We start from the raw sequence: 13,303 nt of genomic DNA on the forward strand, positions 1-13,303 counted from the left end.
AACCCCTCTTCTGGCCTTCAAACAACTCCCCAACCTTGCCAAGCTCATCAATCAGAAGCTAGCTCCCCACAGACCAAGGTAAACCAATTCAATGAGGCACCTGACCTTTCCAGAACAATAGATGCAAAACCTGCAGACATATCTCCACTGCTCAGATGATCAATATCCTCCACAACGCACCTTTCAAGCTCTATGGCAGTGGTCTCCAAAGTGGGGTATGCAAGAGGATCCTTGGGGGTGTGCGGCAGGAGGAGGGCTTTTTTTTTTCCTCTCTCTTCGTCCAAGCGTCTTTTTTTTTTTGCTTTGGCAAAAATGGTAGAGCCGGCATGGCAGGGGGTGTGTGCTCAAAATTTTTTTACTGATAGGGGTGCGTGATCAAAAAAGTTTGGAGACCACTGCTCTATGGGTCTAACATATGCCTATCACAACATAGAGTGTACCTGATCTAGTGCATCAAATGCCCCCAAAACAGCTATGTGGGTGAAACCAGACAATCACTATGTTCTCAAATGAACTCACACAGAACAATGATAAAGAGACAAAAACACCTTATCACCTGAGGATGACCACATTTCACAAAGTGATCACTCCATATCTGGCCTCTCAGTCCTCATCCTCAAAGGCAACCTGCACAACATCTTCAAACTAGGAGCCTGGGAACTTAAATTCATAACTCTGTAGGAGGCTAAAAATCATGGTCTTAACAGACACACTGGTTTGATGGCTCATTACAACAATTTGTAACACACACTGCAGCCTACTAACCATCCTTTATCCTAGAACTGCAGTGGTGTTACGTGCCCACTTCATTTTAAGTGGTCTCCTACAGCATGTGTGAACCTGTTAATCTTAATAATCTGTTCCACTTTGTATTTAGCTGTGACACTGCTTCTCCAGACCTAAGGAAGAGCTCTGTGAAGCTGGAAAGCTTGTTCCCTCTACCAACAGAAGTTGATCCAATAAAAGATATTACCTCATCCACTTGTCTCTTACTTTTCTCAGGGCATGGCTACACTTGCAGATGTAGAGTGATGTGAGTTAAACCCGCCTTCGGAGAGTGCAGTAGGGAAAGCGCTGCAGTCTGTCCACACTGACAGCTGCTTCTGCACTGGCATGGCCACATTTGCGGCACTTGCCGTGGCATTGGGAGTGGTGCATTATGGGCAGCTATCCCAGCATGCAAGTGACTGCAACGTGACAGGGAGTGTGTTGTGTGTATGTGGGGGGAGAGAGAGTGGATTTTTCGGGGGCTGAGAGCATGTCAGCATGCTGTCTTGTAAATTCAGACAGCAGCAGACTTCCCTCTCCCCTCTGCCTCTCTCTCTCTCACACACAGCATTCCACAGTAATGGTTGCTTTGTCTTGGAGCAGATAAGCAGCCGGCTGTCAGAAACAGAGCTTTCAAAGGCCATATCCACATTCCTGCAGTGATTCAAAACAATGACAAGAGTGGCCACTTGACTTAAGGGGATTATGGGACGTTTTCGGAGGCTGATCACAGCACAGTAATGCAACACCCCGTTCACACTGGCGCCGCAGCGCTCTAGCAGGGGCCCATCAAACGTTATTCCACTCGCTGAGGTGGAGTACCAGGAGCGCTCTAGCCGCGGAGTCAGAGCCCTCTACGTGCCTTGCCAGTGTGGACGGGGAATGAGCTAGTGCGCACGGGGCTCCTTTATTGTGCACTAACTCGCAAGTTTAGCCAAGTCCTCAGTCACTCACACCTCACATTCTCTAGTATCCTCATTTCTACTGTGACTGCATAGGAAACATATGTATAAAGGATGCTTTAAAACTATTATAGGTTAAATATGGACTGAGCCCTACACTAATTGTTACCCAAACATTTCAATTCTAAAGGTGCATTTTCTCTTTTGAATAACTTTGCCAATGCATTACACTTTTTGGTCAAAATTTAGCATACCCGTTTTTAATCAAGGGGCAAATTCTTTTTCCCCCTGAAAATTTCACTACAAACAGTTCAGCTGTTCTCCAAAATAAATTCAGTTTTTCCTCCTAAAGAAGTTTTGCACTCTTTTATTTTATTAAAGAGATGAAGTTCCTCACCAAAAGGTGTAAGAAACTAGAAAAATGCCAGGTCCGTAATGGCTGCCCCATTGATGTGCCTTTGCGTGATTCAGTGAAAATCATATAAGATTTTGTAATTTTTCAATGTTTAAAAATGTTTGTACGTGCAGAATGATTTCTGTTAAGAGATAAAACTTACAAATCATTGGCAACAAACAGATGGACATTTAGAAATAGTGTGGGATTTTTAATTGAAAAGATAATCTCATAAGGAAAGACAAAATAGGTGAGGTAATATCTTTTATTGGTCCAGTAAAAGACATTACCACACCTACCTTGTCTCCCTTATATCCTAGAACCAACACGGATACAATACTCATGGTATGTTTGCAGTGTTACTGTAGACATGTTGGTCCTAGGATACAAGAGACAAGGCAAGTGAGGTAACATCTTTTATTGGACCAACTTCTGTTGGTGAAAGAGAGAAGATTTTGAGCTTCACAAAGCTCTTCCTCGGGTCCTAACATCACTTGTTTCAGGTCCTGAGGAAGGGCTCTGTAAAGCTGGAAAGCGTATCCCTTCCACTAACAGAGGTTGGTCCAACAAAAGGTATTACCGCACCTCCTTTCTCTCTCTCTTAATCTCAGATTATGTCAGACCCACTATTTCAATCAGTGGGTAGGCTGAATGGTGAGGGAGGCTGAGATTATGAACACTCCTGCCTCATTTAGTGCACGGTTTATATGGAACGCAATGAGTGAGCATCAGGTCACACATTAAACAAATAATACATTTAAAAAGGCATCCAGGGTCTACAATTCTCCATCTCTAAAACTCTCCTACAGTTTTATATCCACTCACTGAGGAAATTATTGTTGTCGGCCGTTTCTGCCTGTAGCGCTCTGCTTGAACCTGTGCAGTCGATGGCTGACAGAAAAAGAAAAAGGGAAAGGATGGCAAAAACAGGAAGGAAAAGAAATGGAAAAGTGAAATGACAAAGTGAAAGTATCTTAACTGCACTCTCTCAAGCTAATATACCTTTCTATTATTCATATATAGATAGATAGAGAGAGAGAGAGCGCATTTTAACTGCATATGTAATTTATCTATTTTTATTATATATTGCCAGACATACCATCAACAACAATGATTTAGAAAAAAACAGCAACCACAAATTCACTCAGTTGCACTCTTTAAGGAATGCAGAAGATTATATACACCTCTACCCCGATATAACGCGACCCGATATAACACGAATTCGGATATAACGCGGTAAAGCTGCGCTCCGGGGGGGGGCGGGGCTGCGCACTCTGGCGGATCAAAGCAAGTTCGGTATAATGCGGTTTCACCTATAACGCGGTAAGATTTTTTGGCTCCTGAGGACAGCGTTATATCGGGGTAGAGGTGTACCACCATTTTGACAGTACACACTTGAGAATCCATGCAATGTACGGACAGACTGCTCCAGTTGGGTCTGTGGGTACCAAAGGCAGTATGAAAAGACCATCTTATCAAAAGGAGTAGGAGAACATCAACATTAATACCCTAAAGTTTGAGGCCCTGTTCAGTGTTGATCACTGATAGGTGGGCAGGGCAGGATTCATTGTCAAATTAAAGGGCAGTGGTTTCTGGGCAGCAAACAGACTTTCATCCACATTATTCAACTATGCCCTTCACCTGGAAGCAATTTTAATTTAATTTTCCAAGATGGTCCTTATTAAGTTGTGCTCCTGAAGCAAAAGGAAGCTCAGTGAACTGTGCCAAAGACTGAAGTTGCTCAGTGTTCTTGCCCCATTTCTTTCTGCACTTCCTGAAGCATAGCTGTAATTTTCACTACAGAATTACTGGAGTAATACAGCAACAGCTGTGTACTAGTGAGTTAGCTAACACTGGACTGTCAATACTCAAAAAGTATCACTCCAGGAGCAAGTGTTCTGAAGGAGTTGGTGAAAATGTCACAACTAGAAACAGTGCACATTGGTATTAGGGGATAATTTGAAAAGTACCTTTTTGGGTGGATAAGTATACCAGTCCCTCAATGGACAGTGATCCTAGTGAGCATTGGCTGTCTAAGAAAGACTTAGATCAGAAAGATTTGACCTCCGTTCACTATAGTCAGTGGCATATGGTGAGTTGGATAAGTCCTTTACCAACGATGTGGTCTCTCTCATATCCTTCAGGCCAAAACTATACTTAGGTTTTAAAACTGTTTCTGGGATTGATTTCTTTTTAAATAACTCGATGTTCAGTCTCTTTAAACCAAGATAAAGGTAGTTAAAGAATACACATCTAACTCTGCTTAATAGTAGTCTTTCACTATTAATTTATAAACGTCATCTAGAGAGATGTTCTATTTTCATTATTAATCTCGGGTAAAATTTTCAAAAGCACCCAAGTGATTTACGGCCCAGATCCTTAAAGGTAGTTAGGCCCTAAATACCTTTGAGGACTAGGGCCACAGGAGCCTAAGTAACTTAAGCACTTTTGAAAGTTTTGCCCCTTGACAAAAAGAGAGGGACTAAATTCACTCTTCCGACTTACAGCACCACTTCTGTGCTATAGCTTTATGAGAATTCTAAGCATGGAATATACATGTTATAGTACTAAGTTTTTTGGCCTTTTGAAAAAAAACCCAATAATAATGACAGGGCAAAACCAAGTTTAAGCCCTAGAGGAAACAACAAAAACATTTCAGCAGATAACAACAAAAAACCCCAAAAGGTATCTGTCTTTAACTGAAAATATAAAAGCACATGCAGAAAAAAATAGGACCAAGTTCTTTCTCTCTCTCTCTCTCTTTTTTTTAGTTTAGATAACAACCCACTTTACAAATAAGGGGGAAGATAAATGGGGGGGCTGAGGTCCCCCTTTATGCTACAATACATGTCCTACTCATATTATCATAACAAGCACATTTTCCCCTCAATTCAATTATTTAAAAAATGAACCTTTTTGAACACAAAACTCTGAAGTTAAGATTTTCAGCCAACTATGGCTACATTCCCTATTTTACTTTGAAAAAAAATCTGCAAATTAAACCATTCATGTTGAGAGATTAGAAGGAGAAATAAATGATTAATTACACTTTCAAAGGTTATATTCAAAATATTTTATTTATTTCTCTCATATATGCATCAACTCTCACAGAAGTTATTGGGAGTTAAGGATGCTCAACAACCTGCATAACTGAGCCAATAGTTTGTGAAATGCTTTATGATACTTTGGATCAAAAACGTGTTACAAATGCATCCTCATTAAAATATGTACCAAATTAATTCCATGTGTACTGTAAGTTGTGCATCTCTCTATACTCATTTTGGAGCTTTGATTCAAACAATTCTACAATATAAAGTGTTTCTACATTAGTATAGACTGAACCTATGAAAACATGCGATATTATTAGGAAATTTCTTAGGAAGCTACTAGGAATATAATTTAGCTTTTCCAAAACTGAATCTACTATTTTGTAAGAAAAATCACTTAAAATATTTCAAGTTGATTAGAAGATGATTTACTTTTCAGTTTGGAAAAAAAACACATATGCAGTCTTCTTATAAAGGTATAAGCTTTCAAAATGTTGTAAAGAATATAAAGCACAAATCTCAAACCTTGTCTACACACAGATTTTGTAGTGGCATAACTACTTCAGTTACAGGTGTGATCTCTTTACCGAAATAGTTATTCCAGTACAACCCCAGTGCAGAAGCATTTATACCGCTATAAAGATGCCTTAAATCAGTGTAGCTTATTCACCTGTCTTGTATGGGAATCAGCTATACTGATATAAGCACCTTTATTTCGATACAATTGTATCGAAATAAAGGTGCTTATATCAGTATAGTGGTCGAGTTAAATAACTTGTGTGTGTAGACAAGGCCCAAGTAGTGCTAATATCATCCATAGTGGTCGAGTTAAATAACTTGTGTGTGTAGACAAGGCCCAAGTAGTGCTAATAAAAGTATGAGCATGACTCACCTACATCACATTTGGAAGCATTCTCCATTGCTCCACTACATGAAGTACAGGACTGTTCAGTTTTAAACTGGTATGACAGCCACTCTTGCATAAATATTTCAGAAATATCTCTTATGCCAAATAGAGGTCATAGTAAATAAAAACTAGTTATTCCCAAAATTATAAACATCATACTATTTACCTTGGATTCACATTCCACAAACAGCTTGGCCACCACACCAAACAACGCCAAATCAAGTTTCCTAGGCTCAACATCATCTGGTAGAAGGAAGTACTCAATGTGGTAGTAACGCCGCATTTTTGGAATAGCTGCTGCATCTTTCCCAACATTAGACTTTTTTCTCTGCCTGTCAGTTAAATTGGATGGCCTATGCTTTGGACCTAGGAAAAATATTTATATGGATTTAGAAAGTTTCAGATGTTGTCAAGCTCAGCACAGCAACAGATCCTACAGCCCTGCAACTCCCCACCACCTATGACCCTATGCTACACAGACAGCTTGCATGGAAGAATCAGGACTCTTTACTACACAACTCCTAAGTACACTCCTGCCACATCCAGATACCCCTATTTAACATCAGAACCACACCAGTTCTGTTGCAAAGTTGCCCATGGGCCAAGGGGCTAGATTTGCCTCTAATAACACTATTCCCAGATTAGTAATTGATTATATTTTTGATAATATAGCTCATAAATAATAAAGGAAACAAAAAACCTGTCAGTTAAAACTTCAGGTCTATTTAAATAAAGAAAAGAAACCAGATAAAAAGACGTGCTTGTCAAATAGATAGTTACTGGTGAAAGAGCTTTACTAGATTTAAGCCTAGTCCTGCTCAATCCACGGGACAAACATCCCAAATTTCCAATGAACACAATATCACAAATAATAGTAAAACCAAAGACACAATGAACAAATGTTTGCTAGTAGCCTTCCACGGGACATTGCTGAGCTATGTTCTGATTAGGGCTTCCAATTAATCGTCGTTAACTCAAGTGATATATTCAAAACAAATGAACTTGGTTAAAAAGATTAATCATGATTAATCACAGTTTTAATCACACTGTTCAACAATAACAGAATACCAATTGAAATTATAAATATTTTTGGATGTTTTTCTACATTTTCAAATATATTGATTTCAATTACAACACAGAATACAAAATGTACAGTGCTCACTTTATGTTATTTTTTATTACAAATGTTTGCACTGTAAAAAAGATAAACAAAAGAAATAGTATTTTTCAGTTCACCTCATACAAGTTAACTGTAGTGCAATCTCTTTATAGAGAAAGTGCAACTTACAAAAGGGTTTTTTTGTTACATAACTGCACTCAAAACCAAAACAATGTAAAACTTTAGAGCCTACAAGTCCACTCAGTCCTACTTCTTGTTCAACCAATCATTAAAACAAACAAGTTTGTTTACATTTATGGGAGATAATGCTGCCCGCTTCTTATTCACAATGTCACCTGAAAGTGAGAACAGGCATTCGAATGGCACTTTTGTAGACAGCACTGCAAGGTATTTACGTGGCAGAAATGCTAAACATTCATATGCCCCTTCATGCTTTGGCCGCCATTCCAGAAAACATGCTTCCATGCGGATGATGGGTTCTGCTCAATAACAATTCAAAACAGTGCAGAATGTAGAAAACATCCAAAATATTTAAATAAATGGTATTCTATTATTGTTTAACAGTGCGATTAATCTCTTATTTTTTTAATAATTTGATAGCCCTAGTTCTGCTGTCTCCTTATTTTATGTTCTTTTCAATATTCCTTAAACATGATTTTGTTTCTGATCCTTTGAACTTTTTCTATAGATCTGCCCTCACAGTTTAAAATACAGGTTTCTCTCTCTCCTCCCATCCCAAATATTGTTTTAAGATTACTGGATCAGGTTTTCAGATGGTGTAAAACAACATAGCTCCACTGACCTCAACAAAGCTGCACTGATTCACATCAGCTGAGGAATATATGGTTCATAGAATCATATCATATCAACCAATATTAGCTGTCCAGATTCACTTTAGCATTTCTATTCAGCCATCTGGATTTTCTCTACAATAGAAAAATATATAACGCAGATCCAGCCCTTTAGTCCTTGGTTTATAACTAACGGACGTTTGAGAGGGAAAATGCTTTCCCCTGCCCCCAATCTGGGCTAATCCTGCAGCCTCTCTCTGTACAGAATTGCCCAATGCTGTCAATAAGAGTTCCACATGTGGCTTCAGAATCAGGCCCATAATGTAGTCTTCATCTCCACTAAGTTGCACATAACATCAAATTTATCACTTGAGTTTTTTGCTTAGTTTCAGTTTTCATTACAAACTACAAACTCAGTCCAGGTTTGCCAACAGGTTCAATGATGTTCAGAACCTCTTGAGTAAAGCCCAGCACCAATTCTTAGTTCTACTTTAAAATCGTACAAAATTAATGGCTACACATTTTCTTGACCTGTAACTAGATGAAGTTATGACAGAATCTCCCTTACAGATACTGGTTTTGTCCCACATATATTCATACTATAATCCAAATGATTGCTTGCATAAACCTATAGCCTTCACAGTGAAAGATGCATACGGGAAACTGTTAAAAGTCCACTGGAAATATATTTTCCTGGTTTTTAGTGCTGATGCACGTATTAGTTGTAAACGCTGAACTGTCTGGCATCTAACAATCCTGTCGAATTATTTTAATGAATAATAAATTCATCTGATTATACATGATGCATGAAAAAAGAAACAGTATCAGTATTAAACAAAAAGTAATCCATATCCTAACTAAATATTGTCATTCCCACAGTTGTATAAGAATCGGTAATGCTGGAGAATAGGCAAGAAAAGATCCTGAAAGTAATAATGTTCATTATATACACTTGAGGGGAGACCAAGATCTGTCAAATAAACAAAGGACAAAAAATGAGAATTTTCCAGACAATAGAGAATTTTAAATCTATAGTAAAAACATACTGATTGGGAACATCCGCACATAGATACTATGGTAGCAGGTGCATTAAATATTTATACCTAAGTTAGATATAGTACCTAACCCACCTTTCCCTTAAATTACAATGGAGTTCAATGGGACAGCTCACAATGAATAAAGATTAGCACTTGCAGGACTGGGAATGCCTGAAAAGGTGCTTCACTGGAAAATAAACGCATAGACAGACAAAGTACAGCACAGCAGCAGCTGCCCAAGCTACCCTATACTGACACATCAAATGAGCTTTAGTCCTGATCTAAGGAGACCACGTTTAGAGCTAAAGGAAAGGAGTTTAACCTCCATAGCCATTCACCTCTTGGCCACGCTAGGCAGATTATAAACACAGGAATCAATTACAATGACTGTTTTTGCAAAGACTGACTAAGACCATCAACTTGAATAACACTGGCTACTGAAGAGCTATCAAATGGTAAAGGTTTTCAGTCACTATGACCTAAGCCTGAAACTGAATCTAATGGTACAAGGGTCCCTCCCCATAACCATTCCCTTGAGCATCTTCTATATAATACTATAAAATTAGCAAAGTCAACAGGACCCCATGATAGTATTACAAGGGCGAGGAGACTCACCCACAACTACAGCTAGAAGGGATATAAATGAGCCAACATCCTTTCTGCAGTTTGCTTCCCAATCCCATTTGGGTCTGGAGATGAGCCACAGGGGTTAAAGGAACAGGAGGGGTCATGTCTGGTACCTACCTGCAGCCATTGGCACAGCTAGTGAAATTGAGAATGTACACATTACTGTGTGTGAGGTGTCAAGTTGCTCCAGGTTCTTCTCAAAGAACAAGGGCCTGCTGTCTTCGTCCTCAGGGGTGGGGTGGCCACCGTCCCCAAGTACATCCGGGGTTTCAGTTTCAAAGCTGCTTTCAGAGCCAAGGGCCTCCAACTCCACTTCCACCACCGCTTCTTCCTCTTCCTCCACCATCTTTGTCTTTGAATCCTGGGCAAAAGGTTCTGTCAGCTCTCCAGAGACGTCCTCCTTTTGCTTTTGCAATGCCATCCTACAGCCCAGTCACCAGCACCTTGGTTCTCTGGCTGCAGAGTAGAAAAGGACAAGTCCTTATTCCATTGCCGCTGTATACCAGGAGTGAGCAGTCACCTCTGCCAGTGCCCATGCAGTCGTGGGGAAGAGGAGTTTAGGGGAGGCAGAAAAACCTGTTACTTCTCTCTCGGGAATGCTTTTAAACCCACACATATAATATCCAGGGATTAATTCCTGGAGGCAGGGAGAAGCCACACAAAGGTCTCCAAGCAGCAGACCAAGGCAAACAGCAAGTCAACATACTTGGCAAATAATAAAGGGAAGCACAGAAGAAACACAAAGGGAAAATGTGTTCAGCTGGTAGCTAGTAAGCTACCGAATTTTTAAAGGGAAGAGAGATTTTTTTCATGGGAGAGGATGAGTAGAGGCAGGGGAAGAGAGATTAAAAAAACTTCCCCACTTCCCCAACCCACATATAAATCACCACGGCCCTGATCCTGCAATCACGTAGGCACGTGCTCGGAGCTTAGCACAGTAACCCCTGGCATTGCCATAGCAGTACCAGAGCCTCCAGCGGTACTAGCGAGAATGTGCCCTTTTTAAACAGCGAGTCCATTAGGAAGCAGCTGCAGTTCCTGCCCCCAGGCAGCTGCTTGTGTTCCAGGGGTAAGTAGCTGGGGATGGCTTGCGGTGCTCTCCGGGAGACCGGCAGGCAGCACCGGGGTTATCAGGAGAACCCGGGCCTCAGTGGACCCAGCGCTGCACATACAGAGATACCCCTCCCCCCAGCAAACACAGCCTCTCTCTTCTAACCTGCCTCTTTAAACTTTGCATCCAGAGCGGGAGGCTCCGCGTATCAGAGCTGCCCCCTGCCCGCGCAGCACCCAGAGGAGGAGGGAGCGCTCCCGTTCGCCGGGCTCCTTCCCTGCAAACGGCCAGGGGGCTCAGCGCTCCCAACTGCGCCCGAGCCTGCGCTGCGCTGCGCCGCGGGAAACGCACCTTTCCCTGCCCCGGGAACCGGAGCGGCGGGCGCGGCCACCCCTGCCCCGGCTCCCCGCAGCCTGCCGCTGGCAACAGAGGGTTCCACGCTCTGGAACCCGGGCCTCGCGTGTCCCGTCTCCCTCCGCCTCGCTGAAGAGTCCCCGTTCCGCTCGGCGCCCGAGCCAAGCCGTGCCCAGCCCAGAGCGCACGGATCCGCGGCGAGGCGAGGTGGCTAGCGGAGAGCCAGAGCCTGGCTGGGAGCTCGGGGCAGAGGCGGGTCTGACCGGCTCACCCGGGGAACCGCAGGGCGTCCCTGCGGCGTGGGGAGATGGCACCGGGGATGCGAATCGGGGAACCCCACGGGCTTGGGGAGGTGGCACGGGGGGTGCAGGGCAGGGAACCCCACGGGCGTGGGGAGGTGGCATGGGGGGGCAGGGCGGGGAACCCCACGGGCGTGGGGAGATGGCACCGGGGGATGCGAGGCAGGGAACCCCACGGGCATGGGGAGGTGGCACAGGGGTTCGGGGTGGGGAACCCCACGGGCGTGGGGAGATGGCACCGGGGGGTGCAGGGCGGGGAACCCCACGGGCGTGGGGAGGTGGCACAGGGTTTTGGGGTGGGGAACCCCACGGGCGTGAGGAGGTGGCATGGGGGATGCAAGGCGCAGAACGACACAGGCATCATTGGGGCATGGGGTACACTGCAGGTATCACTAAGATGCAGCACGAGGAATGCCTGGGTAGTGCCAGGAACTCCATGGCCATCACCCACCGCAGCAGAGGGCAGGACGAGGCCTCAGCAGGGCACAGCCTCGTGCACTTCAAAGGAGGGACCATGCCTAGTGCCTTCTTTTGTGCCTGTGCAGGGCTTAGCACACTGTGGGCGGAAATGGAAACAAGAAACGAATAATAGTAATAACACCAGGGCACACCTGCGGGGCCTTGTGCAACACAGTATATTACAGGGACAGACTGTAACTAGATGTTACCAGCACCAGGTCTCTTTAATGCCTTTCAATATGCCCTGCTGCTTGCAGAAGTGATAAGGCACAAAACACAGCCCCTGTAATTTGCCTAAATAGTACCAGTAGAAATTGTATGTGTGTATGAATTACTGTTCGGTCTAGCAGGGACTTTATGTCCTCATGCTGGCTCCCCTTTCCAACGGCCAGTTGAGTCCTGGCTGGAGCACTGCTTCAATACTGATTGAGAAGAAGGATTAGTTACTAAATCAACATCCAACTCCTACAGTCCCATTGGTCTACTCCAGAGTCTCCTGTCCACCTACAGAATTAGCTGAACCCTGCTTAGTTTATGAGGCATGACAAAAATTACAGCTGGTGGGAGTAAGGCTGCTAGATTGGATTGATTGTGAGCTAGCTGATGAGAAATAGATGCACTTCAGTAATGGTCAGCAGAGCCTGAAAGAAAAACAACTAACACTACTTAAATAAGTCACTGCTCAGAATAGGGAATGAGATGCTGATTCAGGCAAAGGCACTGGAAGTTTCGATATCTAGTTAATATTCTGTAGAGCAGGGATTCTCAAACTTTTGTACTGGTGACCCCTTTCACATAGCAGGCCTGTGAGTGCGACCTCCCCCTTTTACATTAAAAACACTTTTAAATATATTTAACGCCATTATAGATGCTGGAGGCAAAACGGGGTTTGGGGTAGAGGCTGACACTTCATGACCCCCCGAGGGGTCCTGACCCCCCGTTTGAGAACCCCTGTGTAGAGAGAGGAGGCGAGTGAGGTAATATCTTTAATTGGACCAATTGCTGTTGGTGAAAGAGACAAGCTTTTGAGCTACACAGACCTCTTCTTCAGGTCTAGCATTCTGTAGACTAATTATTTTTTAAATGGGTATTCATGTACACCTCTACCTCGATATAACGCTGTCCTCGGGGGCCAAAAAATCTTACTGCGTTATAGGTGAAACCGTGTTATATCGAACTTGCTTTGATCCGCCGGAGTGCGCAGCCCCGCCCCGCCGGCGCACTGCTTTACCGCGTTATATCCAAATTCGTGTTATATCAGGTTGCATTATATCGGGGTAGTGGTGTATTTAAAATTTAACTACAACTTGTCTTAAGGTCCTGAATAAATATGTTAGGGTATTTTTAACACCATAGGGGGACAACACGTGGAGCATTTTATGGTGGTTTTTATTTTGCTTGAGATTTAATTTGTGATTATATTAAATAGTCCTGTTTGAAGATTGCTATTGAATTCTTATGTTAGAATCTGTGTTCTGATTGATGAGTAGGGTTAGCCACCCATTTAAAATAAGTGACTGCTGTTATCATCTGGATATTTCAAAGAA

The 13,303-nt window shown here is 42.8% G+C and overlaps 1 protein-coding gene across 1 annotated transcript in view; it reads right to left on the reverse strand.

The window, feature by feature from the left end:
* Window positions 1–10,014, reverse strand: part of KIAA1257 (KIAA1257 ortholog) — a 75,025-nt gene extending 65,011 nt beyond the window's left edge. The window contains exons 1-4 of the mRNA XM_029912571.1: window positions 9,711–10,014; window positions 6,185–6,384; window positions 4,179–4,280; window positions 2,890–2,955 (exon numbers count right to left, since the gene is read on the reverse strand). Coding sequence (XP_029768431.1) covers window positions 2,890–2,955; window positions 4,179–4,280; window positions 6,185–6,384; window positions 9,711–10,014 — 672 coding nt within the window. The remainder of the gene's footprint in view (window positions 1–2,889; window positions 2,956–4,178; window positions 4,281–6,184; window positions 6,385–9,710) is intronic.
* Window positions 10,015–13,303: the final 3,289 nt, after the last annotated feature.

This window comes from Terrapene carolina, unplaced genomic scaffold (genome assembly GCF_002925995.2).
Source record: "Terrapene carolina triunguis isolate 2854851 unplaced genomic scaffold, T_m_triunguis-2.0 Scaffold232, whole genome shotgun sequence".
NCBI classification, from domain to species: Eukaryota; Metazoa; Chordata; order Testudines; family Emydidae; genus Terrapene; species Terrapene triunguis.